General features: G+C 41.4%; 1 protein-coding gene across 1 annotated transcript in view; it reads left to right on the plus strand.

Moving 5' to 3' along the window:
* The first annotated feature begins 1,216 nt into the window (after positions 1-1,216).
* The window catches only part of nrg3b (neuregulin 3b), a 216,640-nt gene continuing 195,679 nt past the window's right edge, over positions 1,217-22,177 (plus strand). The window contains exon 1 of the mRNA XM_085170975.1: positions 1,217-3,968. Within this exon, the coding sequence (XP_085027101.1) occupies positions 3,134-3,968 (835 nt within the window). The 5' untranslated portion in view covers positions 1,217-3,133. The remainder of the gene's footprint in view (positions 3,969-22,177) is intronic.

Raw genomic sequence — 22,177 nt, forward strand, 5'->3', positions numbered from 1 at the left:
AATTTTTTTTTTTTTTTCCAAATTCACACAATGGTAATTCTATTTTGTCACATGTTTTAACTTGCCAAGTGGGAGATGTATTTTTATCTTTTAGTTTAATTTTTTAAAATACAGTTGAAATATTTAGCAAATTTTGCATCTGTTTTTAGTTGTGGAAGCTTTGGTTCCAACATATTACCTATGTAAATAAGTATTCTAACGTTATACCTTTTGAAGTGGCATAATGCTTGCAGGTGTACAAAAATGGTAAGCTTTTATATTGTCCACTAAATCCAGTTAATAAAGTTAATGTTATCATTATCTGATTGTGACTTTTTTTGTAAAGTAGTGGGTTTCTAAATGTGTAACAAATGTAAACAAATCTAATTGAAATAATTCGATTGAAATGAGTGAAATCATCAACCCCCATATTGGTTTATTAAGCAAGACTTGCAGTAGTTGCCTTGATTAACTAAGTAGTTGTTGAAACAACAAGATTTAATTGTGTTTTCCTAAACCTTTTAACGTGTGTAGAATGAATTAAAACAAATTTCACTCTACATACTTAAATAAATCACTTCAAATCAATGTAAGTATACTATGTTGATCCAACGTAATCTGATTACATTAAACCGCCAAATGCTAAATGTGTTGGTTTGACATGATTGAAAATGGTTTATTGTACTTGGTTAAATCGTGTGCAAAATGGGTGCCATGATTAAATTGTGTTCATCCAACAACACATTTTTTTGAGTGTACTGTAGTAAAATAACAGCAACACTGATGTGTCTCTGGTGACAACCAAAGCTCCCGCAAGTAGGAAATTATTGCCACAAAGTTGCAAGCTATTTTAAAACGAAGAAGAGAATACAGATGACTGCTCCAAGTGATGCCGAATGGTGGTTATTTCTCAGAATTCAAAAGACGATACAAGTTCGCAGAATGCCTTTAACCTATGTCGTCCAAGTTTACTTGTGCGCACACACATTTGTTTGTTTGCGTTGCATTTATGCTTTAAATACAGCAGGTCCCAAAGGCCTTGATGGTTCGGGCACTTTACGTCTCATTGCTGAACTGTAGGCTTTCTAAAAGTACGAACGCACATTTTTCATTTCACTAAGTCGTGCTGGCCATAAAACCACGCTGGCTGTGTGCCTAAAGCACCGCTGTCCCCTGTGAACTGTTAAATACGGGATTCATCTACTGCCCGCGGAAGTATCAAGTTGAAGTAGTGCTCCAACTCGCCCATAGCCTAAATTATGAGCCCGGTGTTTGGTTTGCTTGCTCTTGTGTGCCACTGGTGGAAGACATCGGGGTGGCGCCTCCCTCCTCCTCCTCTCATCCTTTCCCTCCCTCGCTCTATCTCCACCGCTCCCTGGGGTGTGTCTATGGTAGCGCCTCTCCTCTCTCGTTGCCGTGCGTGTGTGGTGCGCGCCGCTGTTGCTGCCGCCGCCGCCTCCTCCCTCTGCCTCCTATCTGCATCTGCTGCAGAGCTTTAGCCAACACGCATCTGTGCTCTCTGTCTTGTTTTCCCCGCTGTCTTTCTGCTTTTGCCCACCACAATTGTCGCTTTCTTCCTCTTTTTTCCTCTTCTCTTCTCTTGCTGATAAGGGAGTCGGAGCACACCTACAGCCGTGGAGTCTACGGGGAAAGATGGGGCACTCACTATTCGTCACTTTGGAGTATTGAGGACGGCGATGAACCGGAGGAGAGCGCCGGATGGGATAGGAGCCGTGAAACCCACATCATTCACCGCGGATTGAGCAAGCCTCCCCTCCCCTTCATCCTCTCTCCCCTCACTCTCTGTCTCTCCCTAGTCTGCAGCCTCCAAGAACAGCCGCCGCATCATTTTTTCAGAGCAGCAGTACCCCCCTCCTCCCTCTCTCTCTTCCCCATCCTCTTTTCTACCCGTCTCCCTTTCTGCTGCTTGCACCACTGTGGGAATGCAGCGAAGGTAAACGAATCGTAAGGGGCTCCTGTTTTTTTTTCTTCTTCTTTCTCTTCTCTCTCCTCCACCAAACACCGGATCTATTATCACAGGGACGGACTGCAGTCAGACTGCTTTGGAGACACGCCGCTGTCATTCCGGGAAATCAGCGCGGGGTGGTCAGCGTATGGATTAGACCAGGATCAATTGGATTTAGCCCGCTTCTCAGGGCACCACCAACAGCAACACCGCCCCAGTCTCATTGGCAGATCACATCAGATCCCCTTCTGCCCTGCCTCGTTTCAGTTTCGGTGGCTTTCACCGGCTTGGATTATCGACAGCTGGAGCGACCGAAAGGGTGGCCGTGCTGTGAGGGGCAAAGTTGGAGCAGCCTACAAAGACATTGCAAGTGGGAAAGGGAGCCCATTAGTAGGCTGCACATAAGCTACAGGCTGTAATGTAAAGTAAACTCCGATGAGACCCAAGAGTAGAGTGATTTGAAGAATTTGTCTTTTGCCGACCTTATTCGGCCGATAATCATCCAGCTGAGTGGAGAAGGGTGCTGCCTTTAGCCTAGGTTGTTGGTCTGCGCACGAACACACACGCGTATGGATTTACAGCTCCAATCTGAAGCTCGCCACGCAACGGATCGATATCTTTCGGTTTTTTGCGTCGGCTTTTTAACAAGGGAGTGAAGCATCCTGGGATTTATCATCGCTTCGTTAGCGCTAAACTACAGTGAGGCGCCCTCCCCCCCCCCCCCCCCCCCCCCCCCCCCCGACCCCCTCCCTCTTCCCCGCCTCTCTCTCTCTCTCTCTCTCACCTGTCCATAACCTGTGTGCTTGTGTGTATATTGTTGTGCATTTCTGTGTCTGTGTGAGTTTATGTGCGTTTGGTTTGTTGTCCGCCAGAGGGAGTGTAGGTTATATTGCTCGTGTATGCATTTGAGTGCGTGCCAGCTTTTAATTAGTAAGCCTACACCTAGTACGTGACTGAGTAACTTAGGCTATCTCGTGTCTGCTCTGCTTGTGGGTGCTTGTGCATTAGTACGTGTTTTATGTTGCTGCATGAAGGCATATAGACCAGGTATTGTGTGGGTACTATTTACTTAAGATGCACAGCATTTCTTCTGCACCACTTGTCCTTCCTCTTACATGCCATTGTGTAATTTGGCCACCTGTTTGACCTCCCCAGTACCTTAAAAGAGACAAAAAAACCTCCAGCAGGATGAGCGATCGTTCTGGTGCAAGCACTCTAGCAGCCATGACGCTGGAGGAACCAGGGGCAGAACAGGCATCTCCTCGAGCCCCGGGCCCTCTCCGCTGTGGCCCCTGTGCCGTGTGGCCTCGCCAGCAGACCTGGCTCTGTGCCGTGCCCCTAGTCATGGGCTTTGTGGGACTGGGACTCAGTCTCATGCTGCTAAAATGGATTGTGGTGGGATCCGTCCAAGACTATGTCCCCACTGATCTAGTGGATCCTAAAGGTAGCATTGGACAGGATCCTATATTTCTCTCTAAACCCAGTGCCATGCCCAAGGGGCCTGACATTTCCACTGCCACCAGTACTTTAGCAGCCTCTACGACAGCAATGGTGTCAACTACCACGCCACTAGCTGCAGACGGTACCGCCCCAGCGCCAAGAACTAGATCAGGGCCTCCAGCTAATCACTCAGCCAATGGCAGCACTGCCAATGGAGATGGCAACAGTGCCCCACACCTTCATAACCGTGCTGGCACCCGCGTTAGTGGGACTGTTACCACTTCTGCTACTCGTGCCACCCGACTCACTCCACCATCCAGCGGTAGGGAGGTCACCCCTCGAAGTAATGTGAGAAAGGGAAACAGCAATGGACGTAATGGAGCTGTCAACTCCAAGCCAGGGCAGACTTCGCCTACCGTCACCACTACCACATCTGTTACAACTACAGCTACACTGAAGGCCACTGCTAAGGTACAGTTGACCACCTCTCAACCTCCAGCCCCTGTCAAGCCCACGTCACGCTGGAATCATGGACGCCCAGGCAAGGGCCCGGCCACACGCCCACACCACCGCTTCCGGACGCGTAAGTTCACTTTTTGAATTTATGGAATTGTATAAGTGAGTACTGCTGTGTGAGGTTATGCGTGTGAGTCTCCTGATGAGTGTACCATAAGAGCTTCTTTTTTCTCTGGGCCTTTATAACAGGAAGGATGGTATTTGACTACAGTAACGAGTTATCATCTCTACCTGTGTGCCTTGGTAAAGAAAACCTATTTCGTCTGATATGCTTTGTTGTAACTCATGGCCTGAGAATATAATTTTTTTTCCTTCCATATCCACATGGAAAGTGGATACTCTAGCAGCTTAACATTAATCATATTCATTAGCACAGGCAGATATCCGAGGATATTCTGAGTATTTTCACCCCTCTTGTCTTTATCTTTCACTTGTGCATTAATCCGATATGAATCTTACCTCCGGAGGAGGTTTTTCTTTTTTTCACACAGTGGTTTAAGCACCGTTAAAGACAGAGCTCCATTTCGTAGAATTTATTTTGTTTTGTCTGCTAGAGTTGGGATGTTAAAGCTTTTTGATGGATGCTGTGACCGAGGACAGCATATTTGTGTTATGAAAACAAATAACAGGAGCGGGTGAGGCGTGGAAGCAGGAGAAAGGTTAGCTCTCACCTCTTGTCTAGAGGAATCAGATATAACAAGGCCACACATCCCATTTAGATGAGAGGATACTGAGAGCAGAATGCCGCAGGTACAGCTTTAACACTGCAGGGAGGCAAGGAGGAGGAGATAATAATAAAAAAAGAGACTGAGAGGGGGAAATATGATGGGTACAGGGATGAGAATGACGTTTGCGAGGACAAGTGGAAATCTATGTTGTAGGAAATGGATTAAAAGATGAGAAATGCTTTGAAAACAACATAAAGTTGAAGAGGATGGCGGAGGAAGGAAGTGAATGCGGGAAGCACAACAAAGCAGGAAATTGAAGAGTAGGAGTTGTGAGAAGAGAGAGATGGCAGATGGAGAGGGCTAAGTGAGGGAAAGGCTATAGGGAGATAGGGTTTAAAGCAGGGGAGCTGTGAATTTTGCATATTTTGCATTGTGTAAAGAAAGAAGGCTTCGTGATCAATTCCACAAGGGACATGTTCTGAACTTCACACAGATTTTCTTTTTTTATGTGGGTGGAGCATGATGTGTGTGTAATCATTAGCACTGGGTATGACTACGTAAAATGTAACTTTTTTTTTCCAACTCACTGATGTTGGGAGCATTTTGGGATTTAAGTAGGGGTCTTTCATTTTAGTGCCCTATTCTGGCTCAGTTGCATTTTCACTTCCGATAACTGGACTCACCATTAGAGTATTTTTGGATAGCTTCCTGTTCTTTTTTTCAACCTACTTCTCTAGAGGGCAGTGACAAAGTATCACGATGACAACTTGAACCTTCATTTCTTAACATTTCTGCTATGGCTCATATGTTTGGACAGCAGTTCCGGATGACTACAAGTTATTTCTTATCTCCGTGTTCGTCGCCGGACACGTCAGTGTCTAATACTCCACTGACAGTGATTAAGTGATATATTTTTCTTTAGCTAAGGGCAACATATTTCCTGCATAGCTGTTTGGAAATTGGATTTTAAACCACCTTTTTAAAACAAAAAAAACCTGCTGTGCTACCTTTCTCATTTTCCCAAATATGGGTGCTGTGGTAAACCTGTTTGGCCAGAAAACAGTTGTGGCATGAGGAATAGCATAAAGACAGTCTTCTGACTTCTCCCGCAGAATAATCCACTGCTCCAGAGTCAATGATATCACTCCACAAAGAGCTGCCAAACAGCTGAAAGCTGCCAAAGCAGGCAACCCCCTTGTGTGAACATCAGGAAGCATCTGTTTGTACTCTATAGTATAAAAGGGTGCAGGCTTCACAAGCTAGAGCATACTTAGTAAAGCTGCCTTCCATTAATAGAAGCTTTGAAATGTAAGCGTAATTTTCACTGGTGGCTGATGCTGTTTTTTTTTATAGAAGTTTCTAGCCCACTTGTTGACATCATGCAGAGTGGGCTGACATTTTGGCCCACTTGTTGAATCCTTTAGTAAAGCCTGCAGGTGGCACTTCACTGGCACCAAAACGCAACTCTACGGGGCTTATTGAGCTTGAAAGCAACAAGTATGGATTTTGACTAATGTTTTAGGAATCTCTGTGTTACAAAATAATAATGCAAACGATAACCTTGAACAACAAATCCAGGTTACAAACTTTAAGCCCTTGTCGTGTTTCTCAAAATCACTTGTGAGAGTTAGAAAGCTCTTTGGTAGTAGTTCACAATGCCAGAAATGTGTTATTTGAAGGAAAAATATGTTGCGCTTCTACAGTGAGTAATGCCATTTTAACAGCCAGATACTTCACCAGAAAATCTTACAGCTAGATTTATCAAACCATGACAGCAGCTGATCATTGTCAGAGCATCTACAAATTCAAAAGTGATTTTCTCCTAAAACAAAACTTGAATGAAGCCTGTGTGAAAAATGACGGCTTGTAGCCCATGATCAGCCAATCAGAAATCCACTATCGTGATTCATTCTTTTCAAGTTTGAGTACATTACTATTTAAACCGTACGAATAGCATCTGTCTCATAGTATAGTTCTGTCCACACAACAAAATCATGGGGAAGACAACTTTACAGTTGTCCAGATGACGGCCACTGATACTCTCCACAAGGAGGGCAAAATGCAGAAGGTGAAAAGACTGGCTGTTCTCTGAGTGCCATATCAAAGCTTTCTGTATTCATGGAAAGTTGACTGGACGGGAAAAGTGTGGTGGAAAGAGGTGCACAAGTAACGTGGATGACTACAATCTGTGTCGAATTGTGACGAAAAGTTGATTCCAGAACTTGACAGGGAGCACTGAAAAAAAGGGATTGGCCAGCTCTTGGATTTACGTAAGCATCTTGCGTGTATTTAACACAATTGCCTCATGCTTTAAAGTTAAGTGTAACTATATAGTGTAGAAACTACATAATATGCAGAGAGGGTAGATTAAATTGTTCATATCATGTTCAAGTGAAGTAAGTCAATAATATAGCAATGTTAAATCCCGCGACACTGCACGGGATTTCAGTCTCGCACTCTTTGGATCGTGGTTTCAGGAAGGCATCCATCTCAGTCAAGTCGAGCAGCCACCTCTACTTTTTTTGGTATACCAAAAAAAGTAAATTGGGTGGTTGTTACATTAAAAAAGTCTACCTTGTAATTTGAACACAATAATTTCATGTTTCTATGAACGTAATTAAATCATGTAGGATTTGCATGGAATTCAAAAACTTAATTTGTTCTTGTTGAGATGACAGGATACAATCTAGTAAGAGTGGTTAGTTGCTGAACTCATGAAATTCACAAGATCGCACAAGATTTCAAACTGCAGGAAAATCACTGGAGTTATAAGAGGCAGAGAACTACACACACACCACGTGCATGCTATTGCTATTTATTGTGGATTAACCTGTCGAGGACAAAAACAAAAAAATTCTGCATCAAATACAGGAAATCATAGCTTTCCTGTATTTCCTAGATTGTTGGCATGCTGGTTAGTGCTGTTGCTTCACAGTAAGAAGGTCCTGGGTTCAAATCCACATTCTGGCTAGTTTGCAGTGGCTTCTCTCTGGGTATTCTGGTTTCCTCCCACAGTTAAAAGTCATGCAGTTATTAGAGTTAGGGTTAACTGGTGATTCTAAATTACCCGTGAATGTAAGTGCACGTGGTTGTTTGTTTCTATGTGATAGACTGGTGAGCTGTCCAGGGTGTACCCTGCCTCGTAACCTATCACTTCAGGGTTATTTCCCAGCCCTCCTGCAACCCGGAGGATGGTAGTCATTGTAAATCCATTCAATTTTTATGGTAACCAGACTGTAGATTTTGTTGAACATTATGTAATATGAAGACAACATGTAGTATTTAAGTGACCAAGTAGTATTGGGGTAAAAGTTATTGAATAGTGTTGAAATAAAATGACAAAATTGTGAAGGATTAAAATATTCCAAGAGCTCAACTTACTTCATCTGAACATGTTTCAATCGTGTTTTATGAACACAAAATGCACAGGTTTACTGAATATGAAAAAGTTGTGTTGATTTAACTCAGTTGTTTAGGTTTCTGCCAAAGCAAAACATTTGTGTGCAACAAATGTCCACTATTGAATCAAGTAAATCCAACATGGCCTTTTTTTCAGTGAGTGCACTGAGGCTTGTGCTGTTGCATTCCTAATATCTTCTCACTTCTGAACCAGTGATATCAGCAGTTTTTTACTTGGAGTGAGGAGAAAAAGAACTCAACTGTTGCTCATTGGTCCAAAAGTCCTCTTTTCAGATTAAAGTAAATGTTGCATTCCATTTAGAAGTCAAAGTCTGAGGCCTCTCGGGGAAAAGCAGTCAGCCTCATGTCCAGTGTGAAGTTTCCACATTCTGTGATCATTCGGTGTGCCATGTCTTGGTGTTGGTTAGTCCATTATATTTTATTAAGTCCAAAATCAACCCAGACATCTACCAGGAGGTTTTACCTGGTGAAAGGCTTCACGGAGATGCTGATTTCCTTTGCCAGCAGGGCTAAGTACCTGCCCACAGTGCCAAAAGTACTACCAAATGGTTTGCTCACCATGTGTCGACATAACTCTGCTTGACTGGCTAGCCAAATCACCTGACCTGAACCTATTAGAGAGTCTGTTAAACAATGATGAGAAATACCCAACCTCTCACCAACTTAAGATACTTAAGATTATTTTTATTTTCATGATTTATAAACTATATGCATCTAAATTAAAGCAATAAATGTTTGAAATATCCGATATCACATGTTCAGAATAAATGAATGTAAAAAATGTGAAAGTTTGCTTTTTCAATGACATTATGGAGGAAATGAAGTTCATATGGACTTCATAGTGTCACAGTATTGCCAATATATGTGCATATTTATGTGTATATATCTATATACTTTGAAATGTCAAAGTAAATCTGTGTAGGTTTAACTCAAACATCTGTAACCCTCAGGACAGACACCAGGAATGTAGAGCTTAGTTCTCAGTGTCTATTTCAACCATTGTTGATGCTTATTCTGTCAAGTCAAGGCTGTACTCAGTGTTGAAAAGCTTCTTGTTGCTACGTTATTCTGCTATGCATCGTCTCCTGCGGTGTTGCTATGGGCTCAAATATTGAAGCATTTTATTTACTGGATATCACTTGCATTCTCACAACCCTTCTGCTAATTACATTTAATTCCATAACCTGCTCAGTCTTTATGTGCTTTATTTTTCTCAAAACCCCAACATAAAAGGAAAACATCTTCTAAGGCTCAGTTGTATCACGCTTGCTATAGGAGCCTTTAGTTGTGCAGTACAACATAAGAACACGCAGGGAAATTCTTGGCAGGTGATAAAATGCCCTGTAAACCGTGACTTCAGATAAAAGGGATTTCATTTTTTAAGTTGTTATAATGTACAGTCTTTGGTTTCAGGTTGATGACATATAGGAGGTAGGTTTTCCAAAGCATTTTTCTCCCTCTACTTCACTACCACTTGCTACTTTTGGTGAAGATCTAAATGAATCTCTGTGTCCTGGAAGACAGAAAATCTTTGTCTGTTGAGGATAATGACATATTTTACCTAGTCCTTTTGTATTCTTTTCTCCTCCCTTTCCCCCCCATCTCCCTCTCTCCCCCTGGTTATTGTGTCCGCTCTCGGTGTCATTGTATTCCACCATCTATTTTTGCTTTGCTTTTGTGCTTTCTGTCCCCCTTTTACTTTAGCTCCTTAGCTCATATCCATGAGCAGTCGCTGAACTGCCGATACTTACTCGTGAACACAAAGGAAACCGTGAAGCATGTGTGTGCCCGTGCCCATGAATCCCTCGTCTGTTTTTCTCTATGTGAGGTTATGTATGCAGCTCCACTCTCTACATACAAGCAGGGATATAACAGGCAAATGGAGCAGTGCACAATGAATGTCTGTTGGGCAACCATGAGACTCTGTGTTGGCTCTGGGCCCATGCGTCTCTCGCCTCATTTGTAAGAAATCTTCAGTAAAGTGTGGTTGTAATTCCGTCCACATCTCACTAGCCTGATTACAGACCTGTGAATCACCAGCCACATTCAAATTTTGCTTTTTTTTTTTTTTTTTTTTTGCAAGCGACTGAAAGGTCTCTCTTGCTCTTTATTGCAATCAATGGCTATTTCCTCATTTAGAGAAAGAGCAGAGTCAGTCAGCGCCTTTATATGTGGGAAGTGTCCCAGTTTGCATCAGCACTTTTTACATTTTGGGGAACATGATCAAAGTGTGTTAAAGCTAGAAATTCAGCCATCAAGGCAGCTGTAACTCAATTGGCTGAAAAACAGCTATTAAATCAAAACAGCTGAGCACTGAAGGCATAAAACCCCCCAAAATGTCTTGTTGTTATTATTCCCTATAGGTTTAAATGATCAGCCTGGCTCCCTTGTCACTTAAGGAAATGAAATTTTACTTAGTCCTTCATCTTGAAGCTGCTTGTTTTTTTTTTTCTTGTATGCAATTAACAGATTTTTTTGAGCTTGTTAACACATATCCTACGAAATAATTTGGCACAAAGAGCTCTGATCATGATAAATGACAATCTGGACGTTTTTATTTTTAGCAGCCTCGACAGATTCATTGTTACCTGGAAATGTCATTAAACAGATGGGCATCTCAGTTACAGTGACGGGCCCCAGCCAAATAAATACACACGCAAAAAGCTTAATAAGAGGTAAATGTCAACACTAATTTAAAGCCTTTAAAGACTTTAATGGTCTTGAATGTGATAGATATGCTCCGTCCATACACTTGCTCAAAATCATTAAGGTTTAGTCCCCAATCAGCCTTAACCATCCTGCGATCGAAGCTTATTTCAAAAAGGGGGTCGTGCCTTTGGTCTTGTTTCGCCAAGACTCTGTAATGATCTCCTGAATGACCTCAGAAAAGAATCAAAGGCTGGGATTGTCTTTAAATCTGAACTAAAGATTTGGAATCAGTTGATCTCTGGAACTATTTGGAGAGTAGGTTGGTGGTGCCATACTGTTTTATGTGAACTGTGTGTTTTAGGAACGTTTTTATTTTATATTTATTCAACTTTTACTTTTCTTGTATTGTTCTTATCATTGATTTATTGTAAAACACTTTGGTTTTAAATGTAGGGTCTTTAAGTTTGCACCTTGAGGTGACTGTTTCTGTGATTTGGGGCTGTAAAAATACAATTGAACTGAAAATGTGCCATTCAAATAAACTGTACTTACTTCATTTGAGTCAGAATAACATCACAATATGATTTTAGGGTTAAAAGCGAGCCAGTTACAGTACCTCACAGATGTAGGAACAATAAAAAAGACACTATAACCGTAAATGATTTGTTTTCTCTGATATTACTGAAAAAAAAACCAAGTAGTACTTGTTTTGATGTTGTTGTTTGTTTGTTTGTTTGTTTGTTTCTGTTGCTTCCTGACTATACACAAAGCCTGCACAAAGTATTACTGTAGGACAAGTGATGCGTGTAAGGGGGATTAAAAACAAAGATATAAATCCAGTTTGCCTCTCTCTCGCTCTCTCCAGGGAGGTCAGGCTCAGATTTGCCAGGCTGCCTCTGAGGCCCCTCTGTCTCTCCCGAGACATGCTCTGCTTGTTCACTGAGGCCGGCCCAAGCAAGGCTGCCTCTGCACAGTGTGTGCAGCTGCACCGATTTACAAATACCTTCCTAGTTGCAAGGCAGGCTTATATGGCCCCAGCTTCTATCATTTGAGGCTGAAAGTCATTAAGTTACATTTTAGTCTAGCTAGTTGGCTCCAGAAGAGCAACATGATGGTCCCATTTAAGGTAGAGATATTTTGATGTTGTTAAAGTGAATGCTAGTTAGCTTTTTGAAAGCTTTGTTTAGCACAGCTGTATACCAAACACTTATTTAGATGCTTAATTGCTTAAAATGAGTGAGGAGCTGTTTTTGTATCCATAGATTGTTTGTGTGAACAGTAAGATGACACAAATAGAAATTATTCATATTTGCACTGCTATAGAAGGCATTAGGAAAGGCCATGCACTCAGACATACTGCACTACCTATAATTCTTCTGACACTGTACCAAACGGCTTCCATTAGTGTTTCTAACATGCAAACAACTGTACACCTACAATATCAAAACAACAACCTTTTATTTATTTATTTGTTTCAAGTTCATAAAGCAGAGATCTTAAAAAATATCAGGGAGTTGTGAATTTAGAATTACCTGGTTTCATCAGACAGTAGAAGATGTGTGCAGTATTGTGCAGTGGTGGCCCTGAACATCTAGCAGAGACACTTGACACTGATAGGCACCAATAACAAAGCAGAAAGAAAAGCCTGCAGACACATTATCCCAGAGTGACAGCCCAGTGAATGTTTGAAATTTTGTGGGAATTGATCCCATGCCCTTTCCATTGCTGGTGCTCTGCTCTATTCACTGAACCTCAAAGAATCAATAAGGAAGAGGGCGGGAGAGAGAACCTCGAGTAAGGATGGCTAGGAGAGAGAAAGAGAGGAAGAATGAACGATGGCATGAGGAGAGAAATGGGGTATGTTTGATACAAAAGAGAAAAATAAAAAAATAAAAATTTATTGGAGCAAAAACTGTCAAAAACCTCAAGAGCAGGCCCCAGAAGTGAGGATCCAGATACAAGTTAAAGGCATAGAGACATCACACTTAACTGAATGGGCCTCAGCCAGACATTTTACATATCTCAGACCACCATTCTAGCCGTTCTATTATTATCTCTCATTTTTATGCAGATTGCCCTGGAGGTATTATCCGCATTTGAATTTTACAAGTATTTCATTTCAGTCCTGTCATCGCAATGTCTGCATGGTTTGTTCTATACTGAACTGAATCAGCAAGCAATGCAAATCAGTCAAAGTTATCAGTGTATCAGTGTATTATTTTATACAGTACACATACATTTTATGCATATGTGTGTGGGAAGCTGTATTGTTTTTTTTGTTATGTAGATAAATTGGAAAGGCATGCACTATACCAACTTCTGGTAAGAGTGTGCAACTCTTTGAGTTGATTCTGGCATTCAAGAAAAATGGCCAGTATTGCAGATTCACCTTTTAAGTAAAAATAACAAAAGTTCTGTATTTTCAAATCGGGAGGAATCGAGGAATTTTGATGTTTGCATTTGTTATGTTGTAGAAAATTGAAACTTTTGAGATTTTCTGTATGAAACAAAAATGTCAAAATTGAGAAAACAATGGTCAATTTATCAAGCTTGTGGATTGCTGCTAGTGACTAGAGGCCGACTGATAGAAGATTTTAAAGACTAGTGCCCATAGTGATATTTGATGATATAAAAATCTGATATTCGTCTGTATCAGTGGGTATTTTTTCTCTAAACTGGTTTTTGTGATATTTCAAACACTTGTGTTGCTAACAGCGAAGCTTCAAACTGCACTGTGGTGGACAAACTATGTAATATCAACACTCATAAGATACTTGAAGGGTGTTTCTCCAGGGCCTACTTTTTTAATGTTCATCAATTGTCATAAATACCAGCATTAGTATAGATCAGCAAATATCTAATCAGTCTTCTTCTGAGGGCTACCTGGAGCTGTCATAGGAGCAGAGGCAGGGGAACACCCTGGACAGATAACCATTCAGTCACATTCACACCTACAGTCAATTTAGAATCACCAGATAACCAGACTACCCAAGGAGAACCCACACAGACACAGGGAGAACCTGCGAACTCCACACAGAATGGCGTCAGAGTGGATTTGCATCCAGGACCTTCTTGCTGTGAGGCAGCATTGCTAACCACCACAGCACTGTGCCACAAATAGAAAATATCAGCTGATGATATCAACCCAACTGATCAATCGGCAGTTAGTGTCGGCTTTTGAGAACATTCTAGAAAAAGAGATAGCATTGATGGTTAAATATGAGCCTAACTGCAACAATGTCCCCGACCCTAACCTTAAGCTCCCGGAACCTAAATTATACATGACTTTCGTGCTGGTGGTAAAAGGTCAGTGATTCCTGAGGGAATGTGGCTCGAGGTGGGTATCTCACTCCCTGTCAATCTTGCTATACAGGCAAGACCTCAAAGAGACAGAAAATTAAAAAAAAAAAAAAAGCTGAAGAGAAGCAAAAAAAAACTGTTTATACTCTTTTGATTTTTTTTTGTTTGTTTGTTTTGCTTTGTTTTTTTTATTCAGCTGCCCTGAAATGTGACTTATCAATCAGCCATTTCTGTCTGGGTACAAGTATATTTGCAGTGTGTCACTGCAGCCATCCATATCCTGTTTATCCACTGCGGAGAAACATTTCTACTTTAAGTACTGAACGAAGCCATCTTGGTGCTTCATAATATCACTGTGTGATTCATGTGGACAAAATGTCCACTGAGAGATAGCTGCGAGGAGTAGCATTATATTCAGGGAAGTGAAATATTAATATATCCAAAGAATACCGTGTGGAATGTGTATTGCCGGGAAATGTGCATAACTGATGAAGATTCCCTTTTATAAAGCACTTCACCTGTCCTGTGCTTGATCCTATTATGGCAAGAACATGTAAAGGATGTAAGTGCATGGAATTTAGCTTCAATAGGCTGCTATTCAGGGGCAATGGCATCAATATTCATAAGTGCCCTGGATGCAAACACAGGAAAACTTTAGGATTTAGCTTATTTTTGTTCTTTGTTTTTTAATAATTGTGGCAATATCTCTCCCCACAGAGGAAGTTGTTACTAATATTTCCACAGAGAAATAAAGGTATTCTTAGCCTAAGGAATAGAATAATCCTTATGAAAAGTAAACAGTGGACATTATTGTCCCTGACCATGCGTCTCCCGCTTTATATCCTTTCAAATTGAAAGAAATAACTAGTGGAGGCAGCTTTAAAGGCTTGGTTTAGTGATGGTGGTGATATGCATACACTTAGGGAATGCTCATTAAGGCTCAGTTCAATCACCAGCTGTCAAATGCAAGTCTAACACAGTGGGTACTCACTTAGGTCTGCTTCTAATTCTCAAAACCCCATCATTCATTCACGCATTCATTCATTCAGTTAGTTATTCGCTCATCAATGCGAAGAGAACCCAGTTACTTCCCTATAGCTCGAGGGGCTCTGAGATATAGGAGCGTGTGTGGATGTGGAAGTGCAGAGAGCATTACAGTCCATCATATCTGATCTGAGACTGTTAGATCCCAATATTGAATTACAGACCCTGTGGGGTCTCTGGTTCTGTTATCAATTTGCAAACAAAAGAGGCAGAAAAGAAGGGAAGTGGGGCCTCGACGCGTTGGCGGTGATGGTGGCTTTGAGGCAGGTTTTGGTGGGATGCGATGAATCTAATAACGTCCAATTTTTGTCTGCCAGGGGACTGTAAGTGGCAGTGCCATTTGTGATTTAGGTTAGCTAGGTTAGTTCTTCCCTAGTCTGTTAGATAAATGGATTCCATTCTGGATAAATTACAGCTGTAGTGGTTGCATAAAACCTTCATTAACTATTATGAAAAACATTTTTACGGCCTACAAATCCTCTAAAGCTGCATGAGGGGTTATAAAAGGAGAACACTGCGAGTAAGACATACGATAGCATGCTTGTGGATTGTATTAATGTTTACATTTACTTTTTAAATAGATAATTAATTTAAAAAACAAAAAATAAAGAAAAATAATTTGCAACTCCTTTGTTAATTTCCAACTAGCACTAATCTTGTTGGTATAAACATAAACCCCCTGCTCTAAAGTAGACAGCGTTTCATCATTTCCTCCAAAATCATCTGTATCTAGACCTCAGCTGTTTCAGCACAGAGATATGTTTAAATCACGATTTTGAACGGAGGCGCGTGCAGCATGTAGAACATGATTTCTCACTTCCTGGTTCGCACATAGCATCTGGGTACATGACGAGCCTGCAGGAGAGTGTGGATTGCGGAGGTTGCAGCAGTCGGATTGATTCACTGCAATGTGTGGCCTGCTGCCACCCCCAGTGACGGGAAACGTGCCATGATGCCCTGGTTGAGATGGAGAGGGTTGTTTTGGCGTGTGGAGGTGTAGGTGAAGATGGAGGTCACCTCTTGCTCTCTCATCCTCTCTCTCTCTTGCCTCCCTCCCACTATCATTCAAGCCTCTAAACTTAGTTTCTCCTTTCTTTCTTTCTTTCTTTCTTTCTTTCTTTCTTTCTTTCTTTCTTTCTTTCTTTCTTTCTTTTGAAATTCTCATCCTTCTGTCCTCTATTTTAAGTCACCCTCACGCCTCTCTCCTCTGTCTCCTTTCTTCTTTTGCAGGCTTTCTTTCCCTTTTTTTCCAGTCACCTCACATCACTGATAATATGACTACCAGCCAATAAGAGCTCTTATCTGAGGAGTGTACCGGAAGAGATAAGGGTATCATTCATCATTCCATATTAACTACTGTCGCCACTTCCTCCAGAAGAATTCCCAAGGAAATTATGACAAGAAATCGAGCCTATTTCATCGCTGATATCTGCTGTGCTCAAAATAGGACCCTGAATTTCTTTAGTTGTTCATATTGGGCTAAACCTTTAAGCTGCACAGGTGTAGCAGCCATTGCTTTCCATAACAGCTCAGTTCCTTATGTAATAATTTCCATTCACGTCTTTTTGCACCTTACCGCAAATGTGAAATGGGATTACAAATAGATTATCCAATTCATCTGTTATTTTGTGAGGCATTACATAATGGTGATATGTAAGGCCCCAAATGGCACAAGGGGTGGAATTACCAAATTCTTCCAACAATCAAATTACTGCACAAATAGATATTTTCACAAAGAAATACCACCTTCATACTCCAGGAGTTTATGCATCGATTTTCCTCCCTTAAAAAGCCTTTAAAGATGAAAGGAAATCCTCTCCGTGCTGTCTTCTCACTAGAATTTTTAAGCATGACTATAACAGAGTGTCAGATAATGTCCTGAAAATTAAAAACACATCCCCTGACAATAGGATTTTTCCAGACGCAGAGCTGCTGCAGTCGTTGAGTCTCTCCTACACAAACCTGACCTAGACATTGAGGTTCAAATGGCCTCTTTTCTATTTAAAACCTTCCAAAGACTTTGCTGTCACAAAGAACATTTCAGTTAAGGTCCTGTTTCAAGTCTCGTGAAATTATTTTGAACAACTTTTTGTGCATTCATCAAATGGATGAGATGTTGTGTAGAAGAAGCTGTCCTGATAGCATGCTCTGCTCGCCTTCATCTTTTGAGACGCTACAAAATATTCAACATTCTGCTGCAAGACTTCTGATCAAAACTAAAATGAGACGGCGCATCGTGCTAATTGAAATGGAGCAGCACTGTGTTTTGAAGAGCACTGGCTCCGTGTATCGTTTGGGCATATCTTTAAAGTACTTCTCATTGTACACAAAGCTTTAAGAGGCTGAGGACCAGCCTGCATGGAAGAGTCTGTGTTGTTTTATGTTTGTCCACAAGTCAGTCTGATCCTTCGCTGCGTTAGATCTTAAAAACTAGGAAAAAGAAAGAAAGAAAACTAGGCTTTCAGATTCCAAACAGTGGAATACCATTTCTGAAGATATTAAGGAGGCTACTTCAGTCGAGCGCTTTAAAGGACGTCCCTTTCAATAACGTTTCGTCTTGTCTTTTTTTTACTTAGTATTATGTTGCTCATACAAAATTTAGATAGTGTCTCTTTTTAGCTCGGCCATTTTCCTGCCTTATGGTTTCAAGCCTGATATGTGTAAATTGAATAAAAAGTTATTAATGAAAAGATCTGTGTGGGAATGTACATTTAACGTGGCCTCAAAGACTAAGCGAAATCTTGTTTAAGCATTTGCACAACCCATTGTTCAGTATACAGTGAAAAATGACCTAATGCTCCTTGTGAAACTACAGCAGATGTCATTATTTTCAAACACAGTGTCAGAAGCCCCAGGTGTGCCGAACATGTCAGTGATGAATAGTGAGGGATGGAGCCCGAGCGGAGAGGGAGATGGGATCAACTAAGGTCCTCTCGTGTTATTTTCCTGGGGGCGTACACAGCTTGTTTCATGCGGTAATCCATGCATGGTAAAACCTTATCCATGGGGATAATGTCAACTCTCTCCCAAAGATAACAAGACAAAAGCCCTAGCGTAGCGATCACTCCAGAGTGTGTTCCGTATTCCCCTAATCTGCCATCTTACGTGGTTCCGTTCCATGGATTTGTTGCCCGAGCCTGCCGATTAAACATAACAATAAACACTCACACTCTTTGGACTGTGGATCTTTGCTCATTTGCTTTTTTATCAAAAAAAAGGTGGTCTGAAATGATATTTATTTCATTGAAATTGTGTCAAGCACCCTTTTCTGCTTGAGTAAACACAATTGCAAATCCGTGATTGACCCACAAAGGCTTTCATGGAAACAGTGCGTAGTCAGCGGAGGTGCTGTTATTGTAATGCACATCAATAAAATCAATGGGGAGTAAATACATTTATCACACGTCACACTTGCCAGTATTAAATTGGATGAAGTGTTTTTGTTACTCACTGCACTTGTGTGCGTTTGATTATTCAACTGGAGAGTTTCTGGAGAGTTTCTGCTGTTCTCCCGGTTTAATTGGAAGAACCGGCTGTCAGTTATCTTCTGTAGGAATGTGTGCGAGAGCGACTTACCTGTTCGGTGCGTGCTTTTTGTGTGCGTGTGTGTAGTGCTTCGGTTCTTCAGCTGTACAGTGTAAGGATCAAAAGATCATAAAAGGACATTTGGCAGTGGTGTAGTTCATACTCAAAGTGGCCTAAGAGATCCAAGGTTTAAGTACGCTGAATCTTCACCAGACTGAAAGAGCATCCATCACATTCACACCCCATCCGTCAGACAACTCAGTGAATTATATATTGAAAGTTCGCCTCCGAACATCCAGGCAGAGACATCTTTCTCTCCGTCTCTCCCTTCCATCTGATGTGCAGCATTGAATCATTGATAGGACATCCACAACAACAGTGCTCCTTCCTATGAAACACCTGTCACAGTCGGCCTGAAAGGAATACAGCCACAGTGAGATGTGGAGCTTGTTTTGATCTCTTGAATAGCAAAAGTTGTGCATATTGAGCCTTTCATAATTTTAAGGTTGTTCTGTTTACTGCTGTGCTTGGGAGGGCGCGTTAAAAGTGAGATTTTCACTGTTGTCGACTGCTAAGTCAGTGCAAACAAACCAGCCAGCAGCAGAGACAAGAAACATAAATTCCCATCGTTATAATTCCATGAAAGACCATGCGAGCGACATGCAAAGACTTTTCCGTGCTCCGATGTGTCTTTTGCTCTAATGCATCTGTACTTACTGAGGAAATGGAAACACCAAACCCTATCATGTGTTTTTCCGTGACGGCCATTAATGGAACGGAATGAAGAGCTCGGTGCAAGTGAGACAGCGCCGTTGTTGGCACTAATATGCACTCCTCTCTCAGTCATCAAGTATACTCTTTGATCCCAGCTGGAGTCAGGGATGCTTGAGGGATATGACGGAATATTTTATTGCAGTTGTGGGAAAGCAGTTGGTGAGGTTGCCTCAGTCCAACGGCTTCACCCTATCCCCTTCATAATAACTTAAGCTTTCAAGCCTCAGCTGGGTACCCAAGTGACTATTTTGCATGTTGTTACTCCTAAACCGTCTGTTTTACAAAAGGACTGCGTAGTCTTTGAATTTGTGGAGTGCGTGTGTGTGTCTCAAATAAGGGTGACATGGGACCGCTGGATGCTGTGTGGGTTAGTGAAGATGGGACTGACACTCCATCCAGAAAGAGTCTGTGGCATTAGAGAGAATAATGAAGATTAAGCTGAGATCGGGTAGTGGGAAGATTGGAGGGTCAGTGTGCAAAGATCAATGTTTGGAGGGAAGTTAAGATAGATGGAGGTGAGGCCAGACAGATTTCCTGTTTCTCAGAAGTGGAAACCGTCTTGATTAAAAGAACCCACATTTCTCTGAGTGGCCATGTTAGCACTCCATCAGATAAGAAAGCACAAGGCATAATTCATGGGCTTCTTCTTGGCAGAGGGTTTGGGATTGTTTTAAGTTGTCTGATTTTTGCACCACAAACAGTGAAGTCTCTTGGTACTATCTATACGATGTGCTTTTAATTGCTAACTTGCAAAGTCTTTTGGTTTCAGTGAGCGTGATGGATGCTGATAACTACTTCTTTACAAACTCTTACCTGCCATTTTTCACAATTCCCTCTTTCCACAAGCTTGTCACCAGTGCACATATGAAGCAAAGCACCCTGCGTTATTGTATGTAATAATAACCAAGCCTGTGCTTTTGTGTTGGGTCAAATCCAGGCCATCAAACACTGGCCAGAAGTCAGAAAATACTGCACTTGTTCTTTGGTAATCCACAACAGCTGGTGTGTGTGTATGTGTGTGTGAGTGCGTGTGTACGTGATGGATTTCGTGTGTGCCCACACGTGCAAGTGTGTATGTGCTGCGACAGAACGAGGAGAAAGCTGGGCCAGATGGGTCCAGCTGCGGATCTGGTGGCCTAGATAAAGACTAGATGGGTGCCACCACCTTCATGAGATGCCAGCAGAACATTTAGAGTAGGTGTTAAAAGCTTGAAGGCTTTGATGGACCAAAAATCCAGCCGAGAGAGCACTCATTACGACCTGCCTTTTTTTAAGTCGTTAATGAAGACTCTTAAACTGACCTGCTGACTTTGGCATTGGCGTCCATTTAAGGTTAAAATATTAATTATGCCATTGATGCATCAGACGGGACACTTACTTACTCAGCTGAAGTAAAAGTTAATTAATTTTGGCTATCTATTAAATTTCTCAGAATGATGAATTGAAATAATGAGGGAAGTATTTCCAGTATCAAGTAATTTGTCAACTTTACAAAATAAAAAATAGATAAAAAATGAATTAGAAAATTAATAAAATGTAAAAATACATGTCAATTTGTATCTGCTCGCTGTAAATTGCTAAAACTGTTCATTCAATTAGTTAATAACAAATTAAATAATTGATTTATCAACTTCTAATATTGATCTAAATAATAATAATAATACTGATGATAATGATAATAATAAAAAGCAAATGTTAGAGCTTAGAACACGTTTTACTTGATATTAAAAAACTATAAATATTCAGCCATTATTGATCAGCTTGTCAGGTATTGAACTTAGAACTTTTTAACTCTTCAAAGTGTGGAAAAAAAACCCCATCACCATTGTCCTTAAGTTCAAAATTGGTCAGTTGGCGCTTGCAGCCTGTAGCGGCCATTTCAGAAAACCTTAGCGCACTGCCCACTCCCACTCAAACACTTAAATGGCCATTATGAAAGGAGTGGTGGAGAGGCAGTTGCGTCCTGAAGAGAAGCAGGAGGTGTGGCAGTCAGTCTCTGTCCTTTTCCAGGGGAACTCTAGGACAGAGAGAGCCTTCACCAGCACCCCAGGGAGAGCGAAGACAGATTAATGCAGAGGCTTTAATATTTCAGATGAAAACGTATTACTGCTCTCCTGCTCCTCTCCTGTCCTATCCCACCCCCCCTCCCTCCCCCCTCTCTCTCCTCCCCTCTTTCCCTCTCTCTCCTCCCCTCTTTCCCTCTCTCTGTCGCTCTCTGGCTAGGAGTAGGCCGGAATTTTGCTGGCTCTCTCACCCTTTATTTCTTTCCCTATGTCTTCCTGTCTGGCTAGCAGCATGAATGTGTTTTCTAGAGGTAGCTTCCAATGTCCGAAAGCCACCCTGTCTACTCATTGTGAGAGGAAGTGGAAGATCAGCAAGCGACTAATCTAAATGAATCCCTGAGTTTTTTTCCCCTCCTTTTTTTTTTTCTTATGCGGGAGAGCCGCACACATGCACTGAGAGTTATCGTCCAGATGGCTACTGTCTTCAAACGTCAGAAAAATCCATTTTTAATCTGATTCTCTGACGTCTATTCTGGATAAAGATCGCAACATATCATATATTACGCCATGCATAGGTTTCCAACAAGCCTGTCGGAAAGTAAATCCACCCTAAGAAGATTAAAACGGACAAACCACATGTATCTGATCAGCTGTGAGCAGTGAACTAGTAAAACTGTAGTACTGTAGTAACTTAAGTAATATAACAGTTGAACAGCATTTTGCAGTACCTTCTGGCAGTTCATCTGCATGTATGTTGTTGTTTTCTGTAGTTAACCATTGAAACTACAAATAATTTTGGTCTAAGTCCAGGCATTGGTTCATGCTCACACAATGATGTCATCATAGGTAAATCCCCAGAAATGATTATACACAAAAGTATTATAAGCACTAAA

This window comes from Neolamprologus multifasciatus, chromosome 8 (genome assembly GCF_963576455.1).
Source record: "Neolamprologus multifasciatus chromosome 8, fNeoMul1.2, whole genome shotgun sequence".
In the NCBI taxonomy this organism is placed as follows: domain Eukaryota; kingdom Metazoa; phylum Chordata; class Actinopteri; order Cichliformes; family Cichlidae; genus Neolamprologus; species Neolamprologus multifasciatus.